Raw genomic sequence first — 26,265 nt, 5'->3', positions numbered from 1 at the left:
TATGCCGGGTAATACCGGCCGGTACGTACTGGTATTTAAAACACTGCCGGAAACCGACTCAAAATAATGTCAGCCGAAATCCCTTTTAAAGTCCAAACGAAAATCATACAAAGAATCCCTGACACAAAATCGTTGATTTGGTACAGATCGGTGTCGAAAGCATGGAAGTCTGTGAATCGATAGCAACAAGTTTGTTAAGGCTCATACCCTCCTCCGCAATCAGGAGCATCGTCATCTACTTATAAAGACACTTCATTGCTCCACTTGCAAAGATTGCACAGGTGATATACCTGAATCGGAACATTGCGATCATTGTAATTATACACCTGTAAAATATTTTTCTATTGCCGATGATGATGACACTTTTCCTCATCAAAATGTTAGTGTATTCCTTCTCGATTCAGTTGCCGAATATAGTGATACAGTTGCCGAATATAGTGATAGATCAATATATAGTTATATGGCATTACATGGTACTTGTCAAGGCTTGTTTTGTTTGCATGCACCTGGGAAGGATGTTGTTATCTGGAATCCTTCCATTAGGAAAACCGTTAACATTACAGTACCTGACGAATGCGAACGGTACTATATGAATGCTATTGGTTTTGGCGTTTGTCCTCGGAGTCTCGACCCTAAGCTTGTTAAGGTTACATATGCTTATGATTTACGTGATTTACAAGATGATGTAGATGCTAACGCCCAAGTTAAGGTATTTACGTTGTTAAGTTCAGGAGGGATTTGGACAAGTCCATTAAGTAGCAACCTTCCCCGCAAATCGATTGGATTTAAATATTCTCAGGCAGTTGTAGAGGGGATGCCGTTGATAGGATTAATGTGGATGACAGACCAAATGTAATCATGTCATTTGATTTGACAAATGAAGAATTCACCAAAGTAAACCTCCCTGATTGTTTAGCGCTCAACTCTATAGCTCGTTTCTCCCTATATAACCTAAAGGATTCTCTTATTTTTATCGATTATAAGCTCAATAGTAAGTACGATGAAGAGAATTCACAAGTATGGATGATGATTGGGCATGGTTGTACTAGATCCTTTGATAAGCTATACTCCATTAATGTACCTGTTGCATCAATATATACAACACTAGGATTCCGAACGAGTGGTGAACCCATAATCGAAGTAGATAATGACAAGGAAGATTGTTATTATAGACATAAACGTGCACTTGCTATTTATGAGCCAGAATCAAAAAGCATCACTAACATAGGAGTTTATGGATTATTTCGTACCTTTTATATGCATTCTTACATGGAAACACTCCTTTTGCATGGTCATTGAGATTTAGGACCAAGATAATGACCACATTGCAAAGTATGCATTTGAATAAAGGACTCTTGTAAGGTGCAAGCAAAGTTGATTCGAGTACAAGTTTCATGCATATTAAAAGTTAAGAAAGTTTCAAACTCTTTACAAATAGCTCTATGCTTTTGTTAACTTTGAGATCCATGTTTATCATTTGTCATGTTTAATCTTACTTCATTGTAACGATTATGCATTATTACTTTGTTGACCGTGATGTTTAGTATTTGTGCTTAAACTCTTTTACAATTACCATGCTCACCTTGCCATGTTCTATCTATATAATAGGGCCAAGCTACAACATGTGTTTTTTTTTTAAATTGCGGTTATGTATTAAACGAAGTGATCCAACAAGTTGCTTCGATCACAGTGACAACTAAGACAACTCCAATTTGTAAACTGGGTCATACATGTCGAAGTGGGTAAACATAAACTCATTTAATACTTTCTGTTCTTTTCCAGGCTGACTAAAATTTGTATACTAAGAGTGGATTTGCTTAGTTTAACTATAATATGAATGTTTATTTTGATCTTTGTTTATAAAAGTGTGGTTTGCTACGTTTTGCCTCCATTAATATGTTGACATTCAATCGTTATGTTTAGTGTTGGTCTAAATTGTTCTGCAACTCTATATTGTTTGGTTAACATTCAATTGTGATGTTTAGTGTTGGTCTATTGCTTTTTGTTTAGTTTATTTGTGTTTCACTAGGTAAAAATATACAGACTTTTATCTCTTTGAAATTTAAGATTTTTAGATATAGGTGAGAATGAAAACTAAGTAGTTCAATGTATTCTATAGATGAGCCTCAATGCCATGATCTGAACCCTCAACACGAGGACAACCGATGGAAAAGAAAAACAATTGTGAACTAGTAAAATAGCTGTAATTAGATCTTCACTCTGCATTTCCTCCAAACCGATGTCTTAATGCTTGGTTTGGAATGTTTCGCTAAGTTAAACTAAAGCATACAGACCCTGTGAGTCTATTGAGACACACAATAGGCTAGCCCAATTACTCTGTTGTAACCAAGTTCTCTTCATAGATAGAGTCCTTGCCTAAGGTCCTATGCCATGTGGCACTGGAATCTTTGAGTTCAATTGACAAGTTGTCACATAGAGTTAGTACATTGTAATATTGTATGCCCAAGTTGCCCGAACTTTAGCGTTTATTGTTCTGAGCCATATGATATGACAACGAGAAAAGGTTGATGCAACAAGTTAACTTCTGTACTTAACAAAGTGCTAATTGTTTTTTTGATTGCTGAATAAGCTGAAAATTCTTTTGGTTGGTGTATCTGTCTTGGTTTTACATTTCTTAATACTTTAATAGTACATTGGAATTGACCATACCTCTCTTATGGTTAAGATTATATAGTTTATAGTAACCCATTGATAAGAAGCACCAATAATATTTTTTTTTCTTTTGCCATCAATCAATCTAGCAACCAAGAATGGGTTGTGTAGTGGTGTGGTTAAGGATGTTGGTTCAGTGAGTTTGATGGTTAAGATTGTGCGTAGTTGGTGCTGTGTGGTAATGGTGGACGGGTTTAGAGTTGTGCAGTGTGGTGAGAGGTCATATATGATACTCATTGTGACCGATTTGGAGCATCGTTATTGATTGCTTTATTCATCATAGGTTGCCTTTGGTTGGCCAGTGATGTTAGATACATCTTAAATCGTCCGTTGTGCCTTTTACTCAACATCTTAACTTTTGCTATTACATTATTGTTTTAGATTCATTGGATGACTACTGTGGTTATTGTCATGACGACTGTTAGTCTATTACCCTTGTAGATGAAGTTGCATTGCAACAGAATTAATTACTTTCGTATAAATAACTGACTAAATTCGCAATTCGAAATAGTCAGGACCAAAATAATAAAACCCTCTTTCTTTTTCTTTTTCTTTTTCCTGTGTATCTATGTGAGCCCCTCATCTTTTGGAGTCGTTGGGTGTTATTTACACTTGCCAATATTTGCAATACCTCGAGAAAATTTTGCAGCAACATACCGCTTAGTTTTGACAGTACTGAACTTTGAGATGTGGATGGGTGTCTACACAAAACTTATTTAAAACCCATTGTTGATTTCCTTCCATTTATTATCTCTTTTATACAACCTTATAAATTATTATTTATCAAGTAACCTCCTACTCTTAGCGAGACTCCAAGTTGGCACTTTTTAGTTATGTGACTTTAAGTTGGCACCTAGTTATTTATTATAACAGGAAATGTCAATAATCTATGATATCGTTCTCTTTTTGTATTTCATTTTGGTTTTAATCAACGATTATGTTAGTTAATTTGACGCTAAATATGTCATCTATATTAGCTTGTCACTTATTCTTTTTTTGGTTTTGGCTATAGCTGTAAATATGAAAAATTACTATGGTGCTCTAAATATTCCATAGGGCTTGTGAAGGTAAAAACGGGTTATTACAATAATGTCATAATACTTCTATTTTGCATAAAAAGTTTAATATAAGAAATGTTTATGCATAAAAAAGTATTTATGAAAAGTTACCGTTGTACTTTACATTACTCAGCTTGGATTCTTTAAATAAAGATTATGCTTTTATAATTATGAGTTACAAAAAAGGCAAAAAGCAGACTACATATAATTTAAAAATTAAATTTCTATGTTTATTTTCTTTAACTTTTAGTAAAGTCATTTTAGTTCTTTTCGGAACAAGACAAATCTTGAAAAGACACATATTTTGTACATCATATGTCGACTATGTAGTAGTAAAAGCCAGAAGTGCATGTGATCATGGATGCTTGAGAGGTTGAATACTAGCTCGCATTTTCCTCCACTTCGAACCTATCCCGTCGTGATCCCGTTAACCTTTCGGTTTGTTGACGAGACAAAAAGTAATTCTCTTCCAATCCATTTTACATTACAAGAAAAGAAAGTTTAAAAAATAATAGAAAAAATTGAAAGCAAAAGATAAAATTAAAAAAATATATAAAAAAAATGAACTGAAAATTTTCATTTTTAAAAAAATACACCTTCCAACGAATTTTGGGCTACCTCAAGCCAAGTTGTAGCTAAAGCCATTTGTTCCTCGTTTGACCAAGCAATTTGACTTTTACTCGTGACTCTTCTCGTGCTATCCTTCTATGAATATATCGCCTTCATTGTTGTGACGAGGCATCCGGTGGTGAAAGACCGATAGTGGTTCCGCTTGTGGGGTGTCAATATTTCTTTGATTATCTAAAAAGATAATTAAAAAAAGTTTTTAGTAAAGAACTTTTGGTTTATGTAACATGTAAAAAAAAATATAAAGTAAACAAATCCAAACATCTGACCCAATATGTTTTGGTGAATGTTCGGATCGTTCATCGCCTTGAGTTGACTGGGGTTTATTTGGATGTGTAAGCGAGTGTTTTGGTTGAAGGCTTGTTGAGACACGATTTTTTTAAAAAGAGATATGTAAAAAAATATAAATTATGAAAAATGATATAAAAGTGTGAAAAAAGTATATAAATATGAATAGTATATAGTTTGTAGCATTGGAAAAGGTAAAATTTTGTTTTTGTAATAAAATTATAAAGCTAACCCATTAACCACTATATTTGCTAAAATCAATAAAACGAGTGGGCATCCAATATATGTCGGGCAACAAATTTCTTCTTGTTAGGCACTCGGGACAGTATGGAGGAGTGTCACGCCTCACTCCCAATTATACGAGTAGATGAATGATTTTTCTTTTAAAACTATGTCAGGTTAGGTTAAAATATTATTTTTAGATCAACAAAATAAGTACATGTACAATTTAACCAGAGCAACAAATTTTATTTTATTTTATTGTTTTTTTTTTGGCGCCCTTGGGACGATGTGAAGGGCGTTAGGGCGGTCCTGCAGAGCAGTTTCACTCACAATGACATTAATAACAATACTTATAATAATTTATAGATAGATGAATGATTTTTTGTTAAAAGTACATACTTTAAAGTTAAAATATTCTATTGATATAAAAATTTAGGGGTCAAAAATAAATTAAAAAAAGGTAAAAAAGTAAAGTAACTTCTAATGCCGTCTTTCACGGGTTTTGAGTCCCAATACCGTATTCGACGGTGTATGGGGGATGTTGATATGTAGACAACCTTACTCCTACCAAAGGTATTCGACGGTGTATGGGGATGTTGATATGTAGATAACCTTATTCCTACCAAAGGTAGAGAGACTGCTTCCAGGTTTTACCATAGATAGAAAAGGACCTCCAGCGTTGCTGGGTATGAGGATCGAACCCATGACCTCTGTTTCCAGAGGCATGAGCTCCAACCACTGATCCAACCCAATTAGTTTTGGTCGAAAATAAATAAAACGATTTATAAAGTGTGAAATGAATGAATAACTTCGAAGATAAGGAAAACCGGACGAAGCAAAATCTATTTCTATTTCCAACTACGTATAAATAAAAAGTGAGTGGGGAGCATTTGTTAGTTGGCAAATCAAACAGAATAATACTCGATCGACATATAACACACACACACACACCTTTATATATATCAAACAAATTAGCTACTAATTATAATTAACTGTTATTATATTGATCATGTTCTTCGGTAAGGATTTTCTCTCTAGACTAGACTAGATCTCTCTTTTTAACTTTTTCCAAATTTAATTAAACATAAATTTGTATCTAATTATTATTTACTGTTAAAATTAACATTTAATAATAATACTTTTAATAACACTGATTTTGCAGGTAACTATTATTTGTTGGATTTGAATAACAGGCGATCGATTGAATTATTGTTGCTTTGACGTTTTTTTTGTGCGTGTTTTGGTGATGCAAATTCTCAGATCAATATCTAATTGCATCTGCAAATTTATTCAATTTATGGGGTCAGTGTTTTCTATTTATTACGAGTACTTCCTTCTCTTCTTTTCTTATTATTACATTTCATTATTTTTTTTTTTATAAAATTTTTATATAGATAGATACATAGATGGTATGTAGAATTTATATATTAGTAAGTATTGTTGTATCTACTATTGTATATTTGCTATAGCTATTATTAGATAGATATATAGATTATATATATAGCTATAGCCTCTTTTTTATTTTCCGAGCCCACTTCCTTCCACTCGCCTTACAAGGACCTACTGGACTATCGGCTTTGGATAGTCATGTTTAGATTAGATGAATGTCTTAGTTTAAGACGTCAAAAGTCGTGTAGCGTAGCTGGTTCCGGACATGGGGGTGTATTTGGATTTTAGATGAATGTCATGTTAACTGTTATCTAAAAAATTATTTTGTTTTTAGCTGTGTAAAGTTGTTAGTCAATCGATAAGTATTTGTTTCTTGGTACACTGCAGAAATTTTTCTCATCTTCTTCAGTGCATTAGTCATCGACTTTTCCCAGCTTTGTAGTTTTCTGTTCAGTCAGTTTTTGTTAAGTTTGAATTAGGCAAGGATGATTGTTGTGGTGCGAGAAGAGTCGATGGTGCATTGAAGTGATACTATTGTCATATTTACTGATTATGACTGCTTGTTGTGGTGCGAGAAGAGTCGATGATGCATTGAAGTGATACTATTGTCATATTTACTGATTATGACTACTGGCATCATCTTTCAGTTTAGCTTGAAGTGAAAATGTATGTTAACTGTTTCAAAGTGATAATCAAGTGAATTTTGGATCTAAAGTTGAACAATTTAGCCTATAAATGGCAAATTGACTGATTTATCGAGGGATATATGGAGATTTATATGAACTAATCACAAGGGTGGTGGCCTAGTAGTAAATGCTCAGTCTCTATGGGTGAAAATACCCGGAAGATCTAAGTTCGAATAGCAAGAGTAAAACAGATATACCCCCTTGTGGCCACAGAGGTTCACCAACTATGAATCCAGGCTAATGCAAAGTGGGCCGTCGCCCTGGAATTAGTCGGCTCCCAAAGCGGGTTGGATTCGTAGGTCAATAATACAATTAATATGGATCTCGGGTGATGGTCCAACTCAAGTTTAGATCATTTTTATGAAGAACTAAGATTATAAATTGGAATCAGATCAACTAACAAGTTTCAGTGATTTTATAGCTCTAATAATATCATTATGTGAATTGAAGATGATTTTGCAAGAGATAAAGGTAGAAATATTTGGGATCATTCCATTTATAATTCATTAGACTAAGAGATCCATATTTACAACTTGCAGATTCCATTTAGAAGCTAAGCGCTAAACAACTAATTTGTTATAAAGTAACCAAGTAATGGTCACTATGCTAAAGGGACATAGTGTAGCATTTAGCTAAATAGCTGCACTGATGAAGGGTGTTTTTGGTGTGATATGTTCGGCTGTAGGTTGCTGTACAGGTATATGATTATTCTCCATTAATTAGGTTATGACCATATGTAGTGAACGTTTGAGGATATAAATAGATTTAACAAAGGCAGAAATTGTATATTCTTTTGGATTCTTTTCAAGCTTGATTTCTGTTGTTGTATATACAAATCAAGTGGTTAGTCTTCTATTTTTTTACGGTTATAGTTTGCAGCTAGGACTTGAGCGTATGTTTTTCCGAGTTTGGGAATTCCATGACTTGATTTTGATGTAAGCAAAAACGAATAAACGACAATCAGATTAAATAAGTAAATAGAATCAAATTTCTTATAGACGCATTTGCACACTTGTGTTAATGTTGTGCCATAATTTTTTAAACCTCTGATGTATTCAATACAGATTCATAAACATACAGTTTGAAAGTAACCTTTAGGGTAGTAACTTCCTTTTTCTTGCATGATGATAGTATCTGTGCTGTTAATCTGCAATTTCTCGTTTTGTCTTCCTCTTGAAGTTGACTTTCTATAACACCAAACCTTCTAGAACATGTAATTCTCATAATTGTAAATCAGTTCATGATATTTTGTTGCATATTTATCTACTCGTATCTTGTGCATATCATTGAAGTAATTTTTCACCATGATTTCTTGGTTTTTGATGCTACGGAAGTTGATTTTTCCTAATCACTTTTATGGTTGTAAACCTTATTTGCAACAGAACAGAGGGTGTCTTGGATGTTGTACTAAGACCCCATTTGTGACTACCGACAATAAGCCAACAGGAGGTCTTGAAAAAGCCCAAAGCAAAAATAAACATAGCATATTAGAAGATTTTTGGAGTAGCAGCACATATGATATGGATGTTAGTATCCCTCAGTCTCAGATGAGTGCCTCATCAGTTAGCAACCCAGCAGTGGATTCCCAAAGTAGTTCTGGGGCCACTCCTTCAGAATTTGTAAATCGTGGTATGTATTCAACGTTTCAGTTATTGTATATAAAAAATGAAATGGATTTAGTAACCCTTTGTTGCTGATAGGTCTTCTTCTTTGGAACCAAACAAGACAACAATGGACTGGAGATAAGGCACCTGACAACAATAAAAAAGCTCGACAACCCGTTATAAGGTGGGCAATTTAATCATGTGTAGCTCCATCTGTATCCCATCTAATTTTAGATGATAAGTCGATAAAGATAGTGTCACTTGCTCTTTTGTTGATTGTATGTGCCTTTAACCATATCTAATTCTTATACTAATGTGTTTAGCTTTGTATCATTTAGAAGTCAATTATTCTAATCTTTATTTGGGAAGTTCCCAATAATGCCATCAATCCTGATGCGAATTAGAGAACGAGGATTGAAATAATATTTCATCATTTACAAATTATAGACGATTTTAAATGGTATGGCCTATGGGTATACAAAACAAATCAACAGATGGTTCTTTACTAACTTGACTGAATCTACTATTGAGAAAGTTTGTTAAAATAGATTTTATGGATGAGTTGACGAAGTTGTAACTGCCATTGACCATCTCTATAGGAATTTGCTTTGCTTTTTGTACCTTGAATTAATGCTAAATTGAGATTAAATAAAATTACATATAGAAAGCACGTACTTTTTCCTTGCTGGAATGGTGATATACTGATATGTAAGTGGTAACCAGAGGTCTTAAAATTGGGTTTGGTTAGATACTATTATCCAATAATTATGATTTGCATGTTATTGCCCTTAATATAGAACAATTCTGGGGATGCACCTTAACGTGTGTGTAAAATATGTGAATTACATATTAGTTATAGTATAAACTTGGGGATTTACTTTTGTGTAGTTGGAATGCAACATACGATAATTTGCTTGGGACGAACAAGCCTTTTTCACGGCCCATCCCTCTACCTGTAAGTCTTTCTCATTATTCCACTCCATATCTCCCATCCAAGAAAAGCTTATGGCTTCTATCTATATTAAATCGATTGAATTGTCTTTCAAATCCAATATATCACCAGATCAAAAGTCCTTTTGGCCGTTTTGGTTAAACACTGACAAAAGCCTCGGTATTTTTTCAGGAAATGGTAAATTTTCTTGTTGATATCTGGGAGCAAGAGGGATTATACGACTGAATTTGCTGCCAAACGTAAGATCTGTTACTTTTGGATTGTAATGCCAAACATTATTAATTATTGTGTTCATATGATTATGAAATATTTGATTATGTATGTTTGGATTGGGGTACAGTCAAAACTCAATCTCTTCCAGGTTTGATGTTTTGAGTTAAGCATAAAATGCACCTAAAAGTGTTGTAGAACAAATATATCGAAAAGTTGCAATTCTTGTCTATAAATTTACCAAAAAAATCACTTGGAAGTTACTTATCATGATTCCTGAATTCTATGTGAAAGAATGAATTTAGTTGTTTAATGGTGACCCTATCTTGGTTGAAGTAACTTGCCATCTTTTCAACTAATCCAACTCTCAATTGATATGGATTTGGGCCAACTATGTGTAGATCCGATCAAACACATGTCTCATTCATTTTTTAGTACATACAAAGAGAATAATGTAACCAAAAAACTATCAAACGAGTTGTTTATATGATTACTAATACGTGCACTGTCGCTGTTTTTGTTTTTTTGATCTATCTCATGTGAGATTTATTATATTCTTCTCTTGACAATTTTATTTGCCGGTACATGTAAAACAAGTGTCAAGCGACTCTAGCGTTGACTTGCTATACGAGTACCACATATGAAACAAAATTATTTGCCAGTGTATCAGTGTATGTAAAGTAAGTGGCTAGAGACTCCTACTTTGACTTCTAATAAAGTCGTCAACCAAGACACAAAAGTGAACCAGTAAACTTTAAAGATCTGAATTCTGAAGCAAGAAAACTGTGAAGGGGGCAAATATATGGAGGAGTCTGATGAGAGAAAAAGCCCATTGTGAAGCCGATAAATCCATTTCACGAACAAGATACACAAAGGTTTAATGATGACACCCTCTACCAAATTGGAGACCATTATATATATATATATTAAATTAAATTAATGTGCACGTATTGAAACCTATGACCTATACATATTACGTCGAATTTCTCTATAACGGGCTCTCGATATGATATTTCTCTGGGGTTTCTAATCAGTGAGAGTGTGAGACGACATTATTTTGATCATATCTTACATTATGATCATGATACAACACCCTGCTCATAAAGCTATATTGAATATAGTTATTTACTTATTTTCCTTTCATGAAATAGCTTCCTGATTTTCTTTTGGCCATCTGATCTATGAGAAATTGGGAATAAAAGACAAACATTTGCTCATAAAAAAGAGCATATAAGCATCTATATAAAAGAGAGAGTAATGGTGAGTTGGTGACCTTCTATTTTAGTATAACGACAATCTTATTCTTGTTTTTTTTTCCCCAAGCTATTTGATACAGTTTTGTGAAAGACTATATCAAGAATAACATGACAACTTGACAAGGCTTAAATTCGATTTTTTTGTACGATAAATTATTCAACTTCTATTTTTAAATTACACGAATTCCTGCTATTAACAAGATTCGGAAGATGTAAGTTTGGAGCAATATTTCATAATAATTCATTCATCTTATGTCTACAAATATGATATAGTGCATCTTAGATCTTTCATAAAGATATAATACATTAATACAACTACTCTAGATTTGCAAATTTATGCGTGTAACGTGTATACAGCTACATTTGTTTGTTTTACTTGTTTGCAAATTGCAGCTACAACTAGCTATAATCAGCAAGATTAAAAATGCATATAAGGACACCTGATAGTTTTTTTTTTTAATCAAGAATCAAATACATTTCATATAATCAAGAATTAATATTAGTCTAGTTGCAACTTGTAAAGAGCATGACGTGGGATGTGTTGGATACTCAATAATGAACCATGAGGGCATGTTCCTAGTTTAAAAAAGCCCATAATGTGTTGGATACTCATCTCAGGTCATATGAAGTAAATAAAATGATTTGGATGACACATTATGTTGTCAACTACACATAGTTTATCACTAGATCTCCATTAATAATGGTTTTCTTTTTTTTTTTTTTTTTTTTTTTTTTGTAATATGCCTTTTTGAGCCATTTAATTCGGAGAAACTTATTTTGAGAAAACTTTTATACATTTTGTTTACATTAGGATTTGAACCTAAACTTTTATACATTTTGTTCACATTAAGATTTGAACCTAAACCAATTCATGTGACCAATAAAGCTATGCATGAATTGATATCAGCTTGGCCAGCAAAACGTACTCAAATAGATAAATGATTAATATAAGTTGCAAGTTCTAGATTTGAATGCCATTTTTATTCATGAACCACAACTGATAGAAATGTAGCAAATAGAGGAAACCACGATAGATGACGATGAGCATATAGGATAGATAGTCTTTTATTTTATTTTTTTGAAAATTAGATAGTCTTTTACTTTGATGGTTAAGACTACCTCATAGTGCACTCATATATGACAAAGTAATTAGAGTAAATTACACTTTTTGTCCCTGAAGTTGACACGTTTTTCATTTTTGATCCTTAAACTTTAAAAATTATAATTTTGACCCTAAAGTTGGCCAATTTTTTCAATAATCATCTTTTGGCCTTACGGCGTTAAAAAATGTCCGTTAACGTACGCACGTGCTAGACATGTGAGGGCACTAATGTCATTTCACCTTACACGAGGGACGAAAAGTGAAAAAATAGCTACTTGAGGGACGAAAAGTGAAAAAAATTGCTACTTGAGAGACGAAAAATGAAAATCATACAAATAAATTTATTCTTCCATTCTTTCTTTTCTGATCATCTTCTCCGATCATTTTTACCGATGGAATTTTCCGGCTAGACATTTATGTTCCGATGATATCTAATAAAAACTAGACTTTGAATCCAAATCTAAACCACAAACAAAATCATTTACTCAAATTCATGGCATTCAAAACACAACCAATTAAACAAATTATAGTTCAAACATATCAGTCATCTTTTTTTTTCTTTTCTAAATTTTGATTTTAATTGAAAGGGGGACGGTGGATGGTGGTGATTCTAGGCAGCGGCGGTTGCTTGGTGGTGATTCGGCGACGGTTGGTTGGTGGTGAATGTAGACGGCGGTGGTTGGAGGTGACTGTAGACGACGGTGGTTGGTGGTAATTGTAGGCAGCGGTGACTGGTGGTGATTGTAGGTGGTGGCTGGTGCTGATTGTAGTGGCGGTGGCTGGTGGTAATTATAGGCGGCGATGGCCGGAGGTGGCGGTGGGTGGCAGTGGCTCGTGGTGGTTATAGACGGCGATGACCGATAGCGGCGACTGTTGTTGGTGGTTATTAGGTGGTGGTGATTGGAGAGGCGTGGGGATAAGCGGAAATAAATGTCTAGTCGGAAAATTCCATCGGAAAAGAAAGAATGGAAGAATAAATTTATTTGTATGATTTTCATTGTTCGTCCCTCAAGCAGCTATTTTTTCACTTTTCGTCCCTCAGGTAGCTATTTTTTCACTTTTCGTCCCTCGGAGTATGGTGAAATGACATTAGTGCCCTCACGTGTCTAGCACGTGCGTACGTTAACGGCCATTTTTTAACGCCGTAAGGCCAAAGGACGATTATTGAAAAAATTGGCCAACTTTAGGGTCAAAATTGTAATTTTTAAAGTTTAGAGATCAACAGTGAAAAACGTATCAACTTTATGGACGAAAAGTGTAATTTACTCAAGTAATTATAATGATTTACTTTTCATTCCTCGTCAGCTTGTTCTTTATTCTCGTTCTTTCTTATTATATGACAGATAGTAATTATAATGATTTACTTTTCACGGGATCTAGAATACAAGTTGCATGAATATTCTTTAGCAAATTGTAACAAAAAAAATAATATAAAAAGAAAATTAACCATGATCGAGGAAGGTACACTAATATAATTTTGCTTTAGACGGCCAGGTTAAAAATAAAAATGTGATTAATTTAACGGGTTGGACTTTTAGAGATTAGATTCAAAAGACTCCACAAAGACTTTCTTCATATGATTAAATATATTAGTTTTTCGTGGAATATATATGTTCTCTTTCAACAACCGATATGTTTGTTAAAAATATTGATTTTCTTTGATAATTAATTACAACAATCAATTAAGTTGATTTGACTATTTAAGAGTACCACCTAATTAATCAATTCATTGGAATCACTATTGCGGAACGCACTATGCAGGTGAGTTGAATTTGATATACACGAAACCTAACTAGTAGCGATCAGATATAATACTCAAACTTATATCTATATACAAGTAATTAGCACTGAACAAACAAAATAACATCATACGTATACGACCTATTCCGTATACGTATATAGAATAAACCAACGGCACACGTTGATTGATGCTAATAATGAAAGAGCAACAATGAGGGTTCGAATAAATGACTACTCATTGCCAAATATTAATTAAAGAAGGTCATAATATCTCTATCGTAATCACAAAATCTATTGTAGCAAAATATGGTTTTAATATGCTTTTTTCTGTTATTCAACGACAATAAGTTTTATATACTACTAAATTGGAGTATCTCATGGCTTGTTTCCAAGCTTGTTTTCTAACCATTTCTAAAATACTAGTATCCATGATCTAGAGAAGTTCTAAACAATCAAATCTCTTGTAAAACAACAATCAATAAATAATTTGGTATCTAGAAGAGTTTTATGACGTGTTTGGTTCGTGAAATTTGGAAAGAATTTGATGGAATTGGAATCTAATTCCATTCCATTCCATGTTTGGTTACAAATATCGGAAGGAATTCAATTCAAAAGGAATGTTGAGGTTACCTCATTCATTTGAATCATATTCTTTGGGCAAGTGTGATGGAATTTAATTCCATCAAAGCTTGAAGCTAAAAATACCATATTATCCTTACAAGTATCATCTTCCTCAAAGTTTCTCCACATCTACAACTCCAACTTCTAGTCACCACCACCACCTAAGCCTGCCGGAAACATCCACCACCACCACCTAAGCCTGCAGGAAACATCCACCGCCACCCACCCAGCCGAAAACATCCACTGCTACCCACCCAGCCAGAAACAACAGTCACCCACATAGCCGGAGACAGCCACCGCTACCACACACTGACCCAACTAAAAACAACCCACTTCTGCCATAATCGGAAAGGATCATCCTTTAACTTTCTACTGATTAATGTTATTATTGATAATCTGTAAGCAATATTGGAATTTTATGGATGTGTCTCCGATTAAAGTTAAAAGAAGTAAAAAAAGAATGGGAAAGTGATGTCTTGAGGGAAAGGGGAAAGTGATGTACTGTCTCTGTTTTCTTTTTTATATAGAAAGGAATATATATGTGTTAATATATATATATATATATATATTATATAAAGAAAGGAACTCAAGGTATGTTTTTTTTTCTTAATAAAAATAGTATTGTAAATATAAAAAAATGGCAAATATGTCATTTCAGGGATTTTGTCAAAACATTCTTTAATGCATTTTACCAACCAAATATGTTGATTGAATTATTCCATTCCATCAAATTCGATTCCATTTCATTAAATTCTATTATATTGAAAAACATTATGTGAATCAAATGCGACCTTAATTCTTTAAACTTTGAGGTTTTGATTACAAATTCTGGTGAAAGAAATGTTCTAGAAAATGAAGATATGGTTTTTCATGAAAAATGAGTTTATTTTATAATTGGACTTAGATATATAAAAAAATATATAACTATTTGATGTGAGTAAAATATTTCTATTTTCTGAAAGAATGAAAGTTTAATTTAACATAAAGAGACACTATTGTGAAACCTAAATTTATTTTCTATTTTATATATAAAAAAAAAACTCAAATGACTATCATAATTTCACAAGAATTTGAAAGTGGTTTGTAGACAAAGAAAATGATACTTTAAAGACCTCAAATTGCATGTGAAATTTCCGTCTAAAAACCCACATTGGCCTACCTTTTAGACAATAACAACATTTCCTTTGCCTTTCATTTCAACCCCCAAATTTCTTTTTTTCCCTAAAATCAAAATTTAGGGTTTCTTCATGATCTCTTCATCACAATTCTAATGCATTCATCCCTCACACATTTTATAATCATATTATTAGTGTTCCCGTTATCCTTAATTTTGGCCCTAGTTTTTACTCTCGATCGAGGGTTTTTTCCACTCAGATTTACTAGGGTCTTATTTCAACTTTCACCATGCAAGAAGTCGTCAGTTACAGTGGTAAAAATATCTTTTCTTTCTTGTTTTATTTATTTCTTAACTTAATTATAAGTCTATTGCTTTGAAAGTTTTTTAATTATTTAGTTATTGAAATTGTTTTAGGTATTAATTTATGTTAGAGTTTTTTGGTGATTGTTATCTGAATTACCTAATAAACAATTTTATTAAAGTAAATATATTTTTAATAAATACAAGACCTTTTTATGTATGTGTATGTATATGAAAAGAAAAACCCAAAAATTTTATAAAAATCAAGACTTTTATAAAAACAAAGCTTCTTTTATATAGAAATCAAGATTTTTTTCTGAAGGTTGAAGACTTTCTGTTTATATTTATTAAAATGAATCTTTTATAATAAAAATCAAAGCCTTTTTTATGGGCTTGTAGAATTTTGTATTTGCTGAACAGATGTAGTCTTGATATACTTTAATATTTGAATGACTGGGACTTGATTTATATATATATTTTTTTCCATAAAATGGTTATTGTAAAATGAATATATTGTAAAGTTGTTTATTTTTGTGTGGTTATTAGGGGAGAATGAATTTTCTATTGGGAAGAAGATGTATGCGAACCCGATGGATTCAGGTATATTCTCGCCTCTTGGTCATCATGTAGAGGTGTATTCGATACCCGGAAAAAGATCTATAATCAGTGCTCCATTTGTATTTACTGGGGAGTTTTATAAGAAACAGAAAACAAGCATTCAAGTGCTTCCTGATGAATGCCTGTTTGAGATCTTTAGACGTCTTGGTGGAAACCAAGAAAGAAGTTCTTGTGCATCTGTTTCTAAGCACTGGCTTATGCTTTTAAGTACCATTCGCAGGGATGAAGTCAGTTGGGTTTCAGAGAGCAAGTCGAGTGGGAATTTAGATGGGCACCTTACGAGATCCTTGGAAGGAAAGAAAGCTACTGATGTCAGACTTGCAACCATTGCGGTTGGAGCCTGTAGCCATGGAGGATTAGGCAAACTTTCTATTTGTGGAAACAATGTTGCTCGTGGAGTCACAAACTTTGGACTTAAAGCTGTTGCTTGTGGGTGTCCAACTCTTAAAGATCTTTCCTTGTGGAATTTATCTTCAGTTTCGGATGAAGGACTTGTTGAGATTGCTAAAGAGTGTCATCAGCTTGAAAAACTTAACCTTTATCAACTCCCATCGATCTCCAGCAAATCTTTAATAGCCATCGCAAGCAACTGCCCTAATCTCACTGATCTTTTAATAGATTCATGCGCAAATGTTGGGAATGAAGCCCTTCAAACAATTGGTCAAAAGTGCCAAAACTTGAAGTCAGTTTCAATTAAGAACTGCCCCTTAATTGGAGATCAAGGAATTGCAAGTTTGTTGTCATCAACTAGTTATTCCTTGAAGAAAGTAAAATTACGGGCGTTAAATGTCAGTGACATGTCACTTGCTGTTATTGGGCACTATGGGATTGCAATTACAGACTTGGTTCTTACTAGTCTATGTAAGGTAACCGAAAAAGGGTTCTGGGTCATGGGCAATGGTCAAGGATTGCAGAAGTTGAGATCCTTTACAGTTACCTCGTGTTTTGGGCTAACGGATCTTGGACTGGAAGCAATTGGCATAGGATGTCCGAATTTGAAACAGTTTTCCCTTCGTAAATGTGCCATCTTATCTGATAAAGGATTAGTGTCATTTGCAAAATCAGCACTTTCACTAGAGAGCCTGCTTCTAGAAGAATGCCACCGGGTCACACAATGCGGCGTATATAGTATGCTGGTAAACTGCGTCTCCAATTTAAAAAGTCTTACTTTGGAAAATTGTCTTGGGATTAAGGATTTGGCTTTTGGAATCTCATCCTTTAGGAGCAACTCCGTTAGATCATTATCTGTTCGTAACTGCTCAGGATTTGGAAACAGTAGCTTGATGTTGATTGGTCAGCTTTGCCCGGAACTTCAACACCTTGAATTAATCGGGCTCCACGGAATTACCGACAACGAATTTACCCCACTCATCGAGGGTTGCGAAGCTGGTCTAGTCAAAGTCAACCTCCGCGGGTGCGTTAATTTAACAGATAAAGTAGTTTGTGAAATGTCAAAGGCGCATGGTGGGACACTTGAGGTTTTAAATCTTGACGGATGCAGATTCGTCACTGATGCAAGCATGGTTGCCATTGCATCAAACTGCTTATTACTTTCGGAACTTGATGTTTCAGAATGCTCTATCACCGACTCGGGTATTTCGGTTTTGGCTTGTGCAGTACAATTGAATCTTCAGATACTTTCGATTTCTAGTTGTCGCCTAGTATCAGACAAGAGCTTACCGTTCCTGGGGAAGCTAGGTGAGTCCCTTACCGGTTTGAACATCCAGGGTTGTCATGGGATTAGTAATTCTTCAGTTGGTCTTATAGTTGACCACCTTTGGAAATCTGATATTCTGTCCTAAGTTGAGTCTTTTAAACCTCGTATTATGTTTGAGTAGCAAGTCGAGTTTTTTTATAGGGCTAGTGATAGAGTCTACCATGAATCCAGCAATTGGTTCTAGTTTTTCTGTGGATATGGCTGATACCTCTTTTTTTGCAGTTACTTGTTAAACAAGCAGCTGCTATAAGAATTTTTTGCCCTGTTACACTAGGTCTTTATTCTTCATAGCCATATTTCCACAGGAATCTTGATACCTTCTTATGGTTCATAGAGACACCTTTTGCAACGGTCCTAGTCTGTGTTTTGGCTTTTCTCGAAGCTTATTTAAGGCTTATGTTGGCTTTCCACTTATATGGTTTGTCTGCATGTGACGTGTCAACTTCCATTTCATCCTCGTCTTTTCGGGTCGGGTGGATTTCAAGTACTTGAAACAGGTTTGTTATGATCCCAAGTTAGTACCGGCTTCAATTCAGGGCCCTGGTCCCATGTTTTTGGTGAGCTTTGGCCAGAACAACCCAATTGTGGGTTTTTTAAAATTTTTTTTCAAGGTTTCACTATTATTTGGTACCGGTGTATAATGGGAATTAAGGCCTACTTCAGTTTGTATTGTATGTATGCAATTGTGCTGTGAATGAAATAAATCTGTAGTTTGTTTAATGTTGTATCTACTTTGCTCGCTTTGTTTAATGTTTGATCGAGTTTCTTACACTATAAGCTTCTACAGGTTTCACATTTTTTTTTGTTGGACTGGTTGATGTGGAACAAGAATCAAGTCCTGCTCCAGTTTGTATTGTATGTATTCATTGTGACATGAAGTAAAATTGTAGTTTGTTTTATGCCATCTTTACTAGGGATGGTATTTGTTATGGATCCTTACTGATACCACCAGTACTAAAACTGAATTTATCCCAAACACCAAACCGAACTGAAGTAAACATTCCGGTACTCGTACCTGTATTTTTGATACTATAGTGGTGGGTACCCTTTTTTTGCTACCACATCTGGAAATGCAAAATCCAATTCGAACGATCGGAAGTTTGGTGCAATATTCACCACCCTGAGTCTATTGAACTCTTATGTATGTTTTTCACCAAGATTAAACTCATCGAACCATACGTGCATGTGATGCAACTACATTCTTCATTATGAGATTTATTTTTTTTCTTTAAAAAAAAATAGATCTATTATTGGATCATGAATCTCTGGAAGTTTGTGAGGATAAAATCAGATGGGAAAGGCTACAATGAAAAACTATTTAAAAAAGTGTAAAGATTGCACACCCTAAAAGTCAGACTTAACGTACGTGTTGAAAGAGGCCCAACAAAATGAGATGAACTATAAACTAGAAGAAAAAACTATTCATACTTGAATCATTAACCGACGTTCACCATAGTTGTTAGGTTGGCGGGTGAAAGAGGCAAATGGGTCAACATGTTTTATTATCCTTTTTTTTTCCAGATTGGCAGAAAACTTGATGTTCTTGAATCAGAAATGAAGCATATTACTGCTCATAAACCCCAGAAAACCCAGAGAAAAAGAAAATCAATTAAACTTTAATCCATTACCAGACTGAAAAATCAACGGGTTGGCAGATGGGGATTTACCCAGGTTCATATTAGGTTTTGGGTTATGCTGACAATTGGCGCCCCTACTGCCTATGCATATCAAGCTTTAAATTATGGGAAAATGATTTATGATGTTAACATCATCTTTGTTGGATGATGTTACTCTCACAAACTCACTTAAATCAATTTCTACACATGTCAAAAAGCCCCCCATGATTTTAATGGTTTGTGAGAGCAACATCATCCAACCAAAATAATGTTAACATTATCCAAGTTATCCCCTTAAATTATATTGTAGAAATTAACATATTATTCATTAATGTTGGTAATAGCTGTTAAGGATGTACAACTTCACAAGGCAAATCAACTACTGTATCTGACAATGTCAATCTACTACTGTACTTTGTGCACCTGTGATTGTAATAAGCCAAACCTCAATGAGTCTGTTAAATGCAGCTTATAGAAGACCCAAAACTTCATAAATGGTGTAAAGTCGTAGTCCGTTTAACACGAGTAAAAAGTATTAACAAGTAGTTGTACCTATGCTTTCATATATACTCTATAGGTCTGACATAATTATACCAGTAAACTCAGCTGTAGAACATCATATTTAACACAGATTTAAAAAGATATCTAGCACACAAGTTTAACCATATCAGAGGAGACCAGATTATCAACAGCCAACACAATTCCAACATTTCGTCAAATAAAGATCTGAAACAGAACTAGTTTCTTGATAATTAGTAAAACTAAAGCACATTCCATTACAGTTCAGGAATCAATTGTTCAAAGGAAAAACTAAACATCCAATGCTCAAATAAGGGCAAAATGGTCACACCACCATTCTCGAAAAGCACGACAAAAACACTTACCGGACTTTGCATGCATGCATGCAAGGCAGCTGACTATGAACAACAATGGAACAAGATTTAAACAAACCCTTCTAATTTGCAACAAGTGAAAGTCTTCCCACCTCCAGTTTTCAATCAAGGCCATCATTTATATACTTTGGAGAGCGAAATTGGAACCGATAACTCAATGAAATACACCATTCTCGTCATTTCAATTGGCTTTTTCCTCGATGGCATGTGAATCTGCCTCCTGGATATTTGATGAATCTTTAAGTTTGTTTGTTTCGCTGGAAGAAACTGGAACCTCTTGGGAAGACGCTTCTTTTCTATCTTTGGAGTCGGTGGGCAATTTGGTCTTTTCAGAAGGTAGCCTGGGAAGAGATTTCCTTATCGGTTTCTTTGTGGCAACAGAGGGACCTTTAGTGATGGGTTTGTTGTTCAGTGACTTCTTTGCATCCAAACTTAATCGAGCAGGACGAAAAGCATTACCATTATTTGCCTCCATTTCCGCCGTCGGTGAGTCCTTTTTCCGTCCAAGTTTTGGTGATTTGGGTCGTGTAGTCGGTATCTACATTAATAACAACCATTTGTGTTATACCAAATGAATAGATATAACATAGATGACATACCCATTAACATTAGCCAAGCTGACAAATACATTTGCTCTATCTCTATGTAATAATTTTGGAGAAAGTATTAACAAATACAAGTCTGTATCAAAAAGAAGCAATGTGAAACCAAAATGTTCTTTACAGGGTGTTTGGATCTATGTTTTGAAACTGATACTTTCGAATAGTCTGAGTTAGCCTATAATTCTTATGGGGCAAATAATAAGTTGCAACAAAACTATCCGTTATAATATGGCTGCCAATCACCCCTTTTGTTTAAACTAATTTCTGAGACTTTTCTCCCATCTCACTAGTCGTTTCCTTTTTATCACAAAAATCTCCTTTCTGACCTTATCAGCTTTTAATATAATTAGAATTATCTGAACAATCAAACAGAAAACACACATAATATCTCTTTAAATGCAAATCGAAAGACCCCCTACCGGCGTCGTGTTAGTAAAATCTGAAACAAATATTGGCAATACAGCACTGCTGTTTGTTTAATATTTAAAATCAATGTGTAAAACTGATGACGAATAGAGTGCTAACTAATGCTTTGTAGCCAACTTACCTTCTTTAACTCTGTCTTAGGTGGAGTTTCATGATAGAATGTGGGCATAGGTGTTGCTTTGAACATAAGGCTCTTTCGTAACATTTTAATCTCAGCTTCTTGATGTTCCTATTACACACAAGTGAAATATGAAGATATACATATTTCTCATCAAAGAGATCCAAAACCTTTTTAAAAAGTATCTAACTATTAATTGTACCTTGGATTTGGCTTGCAATGTATTTTTTTCTTCTTCTTTTGCATGAATCTTCTCCTCGAGCTTAGAATAGAACTGCAAAAAACATAGTAAGTTTCAAGTATTTTAAAGGTGAATCTCGGGTAATTGAGCCTGAAGGTCAATATTTCCAACCTCTTTCCGTTTTTCGGCTCTTTCATTACACCTGAAACTAAAGCTATAGGCAGGCAGCGTGCCCAGTCTTTGTGGTTTTTCATCTCCTGTTGTGGAGCTTCTATTCAAGTTATTAAGGACAAACAGAGTGTCATAATTTCCAACACTCCAACTTGTATTTTGAATCTCAAACAAACTGATTTCAAGTTCGAATATAATATTTATATTATCTTTGCAGAAGCAATCAATGTGTTAAAATAATTAAATAGCAAATCCAAAAACAATCTTCGTTAAAACAATAGGCAAACGTAATAACTTGATATTTGTAAATGACCTTGACATTCGAAGTCAAAGTATGACAACTACTACTAGATAGCAAAAGTAGAAAGTTTTATATAATTTATGGCAAACTATTCACCACTACATTATGTCCTGCAGATTGTGAACCAAACACATACTGAAAAAAGAAAAAGGTAGAGTTGAAGTAGAAGTCAAATGCACAAAAATATGGGAGTAAACTAAAATGAAGGTGGGACTAATATAAATGCTATTGGGACTAAGACAAATAGGATACTCAGAAGAATGTGCTCTTCCTTCTGTTGTACTTCCATGAACTGTTTTTGTTGATTTCACTTTACTCTTCACCCTGTATTAATAAGACAACTTCACGAATCTTAACAAAAAACTTACTACTTGGTGTACAAAATGCTGAAGCGATCATTCATTCATTCTACAGAAGTATAACCAATTCACCACTGGAGGAGTGTTTAGATGTGTGTTATCAAAACTTGTCAACTGCTCAAACAAATTATCTGACTGTAATAACTATAACTACAGAAGCACATCAAAACACTATCTAGTATCACCTACAGCACATTCTATAACAACTGATCATGTAATTATGATTATTTAATTTAATATTACACGAGTGCATATCCACACACCCACTACCAACAAGCTACAAGCTAGGGAGCCAACATTTTAAAGGAAACATAAAACTCAAATGGACAGAGCTTGCTAGCATAGTTTGAGAGTAAAAAAAAACGTACTTGAGACCTTCAGATTGCACCACATTTGCATTAGATGTTGGAGAATCCGACTTTCCAGGCTGCAAAAATGAACAAATGAAGATACTCAAAAAACTTCCAACAATTGACCAAAAAACATGAAGTTGATACAATCAAGGACTGTATTACTTTACTGTATTATATAAAGTAACATTTAGGAATAGAGCTGTCTTTATAGGGTCTCAAGTACGTTAGACTTATTTCATAATATGCTCATATCTGTTCTATTGTCTTTTGTTTAAAAATATATGCCTATATGCATGCATACTTTCTCTTATCCTTATTGTTATATAATCTATCCTCATATCACTTCTATATATTATAATACACAGATATAGTCACTCACATTGTTCACACATAAACACAAGCATACAAACATATATACTTTTTTCACACACATGCACGGGAGAACTTTCAGAAGCAGTTTTCCGGCCCTCGGGCAGAGGTAGGGTTGTCTACATCTCACCTCCCTCATACCTGGACGGATTTGGGTATAATTGTATAAAGTAACACACAGATTATAGACACATTATTTAAGAGCTAAATGTATAAAATTGCTTTGTTATCATTCCATGAAAGTGGAATTAGAATAATCTCTAAGAAAACGATGCATAGGTATATAAAGAAGCAAATGTACCTTAGAAAGAGGGGCCTTAACTTGAACCATTACCGGTTTTGATTTGCCACTCTTCTTCTCAATAGGTATCGATCCACTTCTAACCGAAGTAGTTTTCTTCCCATCATTACCAACTGTCTTCTTTTTCATATCACTTTTAATATCCAGATTGATTCCCGTATCACTTTGACATTCGGGTTGAGCTGGTAAATCAGTATCTTTCACTTGAAGTTCCTGATAGTAGAACAACAGTAACTTTTTTACAATAAAAGCTAAACAGCAGCGAAATTAGAGTGAATCATTAAAAATGATCAAGCAAGATTTACTACCAAGGAGACAGGCATACTAACAGTAACTTCCCAACTTGTTTAAACCATCAAAATAAAGAAACACGGGAAATGTTTGTTAAAAATCGACCAAGTAAAAGTTCTGATGCCAAATTGCCTATGTGCCATGCCTTTATTGTCAAACCATAAATTTCCAGAGAAATCTTTTACGAGAAGTGTTAGCAAGAAAGTGAATATAAAAAATATTTTTTCAAACTGACTTAAGTTATATCTAAGTATTTTAGTACTCCCTACCTCAAAAGCATCAAGATTGTTACTTTCTTCAACTTGTTCAGCAAATGTATCGTTAGAATTCCCATTTTCTGCTTTAGTTTCAGGATTGTAATTGGGAATTCTGGCTACGATTTCCACAGAGTCATCTTCCTCATCATAGTTGGAATATTGTTCATGATCTGCATCATGAGCACTCCCGTTTCCAGAAACAACGATCATATCGTCAACGTCCACCATGACTACAAAAACTACGTTTTTTAGTCTCACAAAATAGATACAAGTAAGAAAAAAAAAAGACTTCCTCGTAATATACTAATATCTCCTCCGACTTTTTTAATGGCATTATACTCTAGACGACATTAGTTTTCTTACACGCATCAATCTATCTGTAATCATCCACATTCTACAGAGCAGTGTGAGTAGGCAATGCCCCTTAATTTAATCTAATTATTTTGTGAAAAATATCACAAGAATTCTCTGGTTCAAAACTTGCAAAGTAACATTTTGGGGTTGCAATGGAAAGGGTTCAGAAACCGCCTAAGGGACACCCCAGTTAGGCCGCATACATTTGAGACAAAAGACTCACTATCCCGGGGAACCTTGATCAAGGAAAACCTCATTTGTTTAGCCATTTATTTGCACAAACAATATATAGGCATAACCTTTTTTGTGCTTGATTCAATGGATATACATTCAACATCATGATACAAGAAAAAAGCACACACATACACCTAAAACTTACACTTCTTCAATTTCCCACAAATTCCAAGAAATCTTACTAAAGACTAAAAATAGTATCACCAACTAATCACTTCAACAACTGAATCTAAACAAATGCACAACAACAATATAGCATTCACACACAAAATGAACATAACTTTTTATTACCACCCAAAACACAACCAACCAACACTAGATCTTCAAACAAATAAACAGATCCACTATTCTATCTACAAGATATAAACCAAATCCAGAGATTTAACAAAAATAAACAAAACCCATTATTAAAAATCACACATTTTAAGTATCAAACTGAAAAAGATCAAAACTTGCTCACCTTAGAGTAAGAATCAAAGATCAAAAGTCCATAAGTAAAAATATTATATATGAAAAAGGTGGGGTTTGTAAAGAACCCTAGATGTATAAAAAAGGGTATGGATCTTTGGAATAAATTATGAATCTTTGTTTGTTTGTTTTTTATAATAAAAGTTATTTTAAAAGTTATATAATATATGGAAAAAAGGGCTTGTGTGTTTGGGTTAGTGTGTGTCTGAAATTTTTGTTATTTTTTTCCAGGTCACTTTAAAAAAAAAATGTAATGAAATGTATGTAGGATAGAGATATAGATGGATGTAGTTATAGTATAGACACAGAAGAGTAGTAAAGAAAATGTATAGAGCGAGTGAGTGAGTGAGTGAAGAGGATCTGGTAGGGCGTCGGTGAGTTGCAGGCAGTAAATTAATTAATGCCACGTGGCACTGTCACTTTTTATCTGAGGTATCTTTTGAATCCAACGGTTGCTAAAATCTCTTCGAAATATTTTGAGCATATTCCTTTAATTCTTTTCATGGATAACTTTTGAAATAGTTTTGTATTGTAGTAGCATTTTATTTGGTCAAATTGCGTGGCTTTCTTCACTTTACATTTGAAATTATTTATAGATTATATCTGATATCATATGATTCAAGAATCAAGATTGATAATGTGTTTGTTAACACTTAGTAGTCTAGTGTAGGGAGGCGATTTTTGATATCATATGATTCAAGATTGATATTTATTTGTATATGAAATATTATAATTATAATTTTAATGTATCATCAAAATATATCCCCTATTAGGTCATTTTATTTTATTTT

General features: G+C 33.9%; 3 protein-coding genes across 5 annotated transcripts; 2 read left to right on the top strand and 1 right to left on the bottom strand.

The window, feature by feature from the left end:
• The first annotated feature begins 5,777 nt into the window (after positions 1 to 5,777).
• On the top strand, positions 5,778 to 9,979 carry LOC122586006. 3 transcript variants are annotated; one of them, XM_043758121.1, is made up of 6 exons: positions 5,778 to 5,887; positions 6,031 to 6,170; positions 8,331 to 8,572; positions 8,644 to 8,731; positions 9,436 to 9,502; positions 9,671 to 9,979. In XM_043758121.1, exons 2-6 carry the CDS (start codon positions 6,115 to 6,117, stop codon positions 9,722 to 9,724), a joined length of 507 nt encoding a protein of 168 aa, XP_043614056.1. In that variant the 5' UTR covers positions 5,778 to 5,887; positions 6,031 to 6,114; the 3' UTR covers positions 9,725 to 9,979. The 3 variants fall into 3 exon arrangements, with proteins under 3 accessions (XP_043614056.1, XP_043614058.1, XP_043614057.1); XM_043758123.1 differs by having other exon boundaries at positions 5,780 to 5,887; positions 8,326 to 8,572; XM_043758122.1 differs by lacking the exons at positions 5,778 to 5,887; positions 6,031 to 6,170 and adding an exon at positions 7,600 to 7,640.
• Positions 9,980 to 15,609: 5,630 nt separating this feature from the next.
• Positions 15,610 to 18,900, top strand: LOC122585103 (EIN3-binding F-box protein 1). Its single transcript, XM_043757199.1, has 2 exons — positions 15,610 to 15,857; positions 16,392 to 18,900. The coding sequence occupies exons 1-2, from the start codon at positions 15,833 to 15,835 to the stop codon at positions 18,263 to 18,265; spliced, it is 1,899 nt and encodes a 632-aa protein (XP_043613134.1). The 5' UTR covers positions 15,610 to 15,832; the 3' UTR covers positions 18,266 to 18,900.
• A 1,623-nt stretch (positions 18,901 to 20,523) lies between these two features.
• On the bottom strand, positions 20,524 to 25,742 carry LOC122581977 (protein WVD2-like 5). The gene is made up of 9 exons (XM_043754314.1): positions 25,467 to 25,742; positions 24,431 to 24,648; positions 23,871 to 24,083; positions 23,216 to 23,274; positions 22,741 to 22,812; positions 22,188 to 22,287; positions 22,038 to 22,109; positions 21,839 to 21,946; positions 20,524 to 21,227 (listed from the first exon to the last, which is right to left on the bottom strand). The coding sequence occupies exons 2-9, from the start codon at positions 24,644 to 24,646 to the stop codon at positions 20,871 to 20,873; spliced, it is 1,197 nt and encodes a 398-aa protein (XP_043610249.1). The 5' UTR covers positions 24,647 to 24,648; positions 25,467 to 25,742; the 3' UTR covers positions 20,524 to 20,870.
• Between the last annotated feature and the right edge of the window lie 523 nt (positions 25,743 to 26,265).

This window comes from Erigeron canadensis, chromosome 1, assembly GCF_010389155.1.
Source record: "Erigeron canadensis isolate Cc75 chromosome 1, C_canadensis_v1, whole genome shotgun sequence".
Classification (NCBI taxonomy): domain Eukaryota; kingdom Viridiplantae; phylum Streptophyta; class Magnoliopsida; order Asterales; family Asteraceae; genus Erigeron; species Erigeron canadensis.
This window is presented reverse-complemented; position numbering and strand designations above follow the sequence as displayed.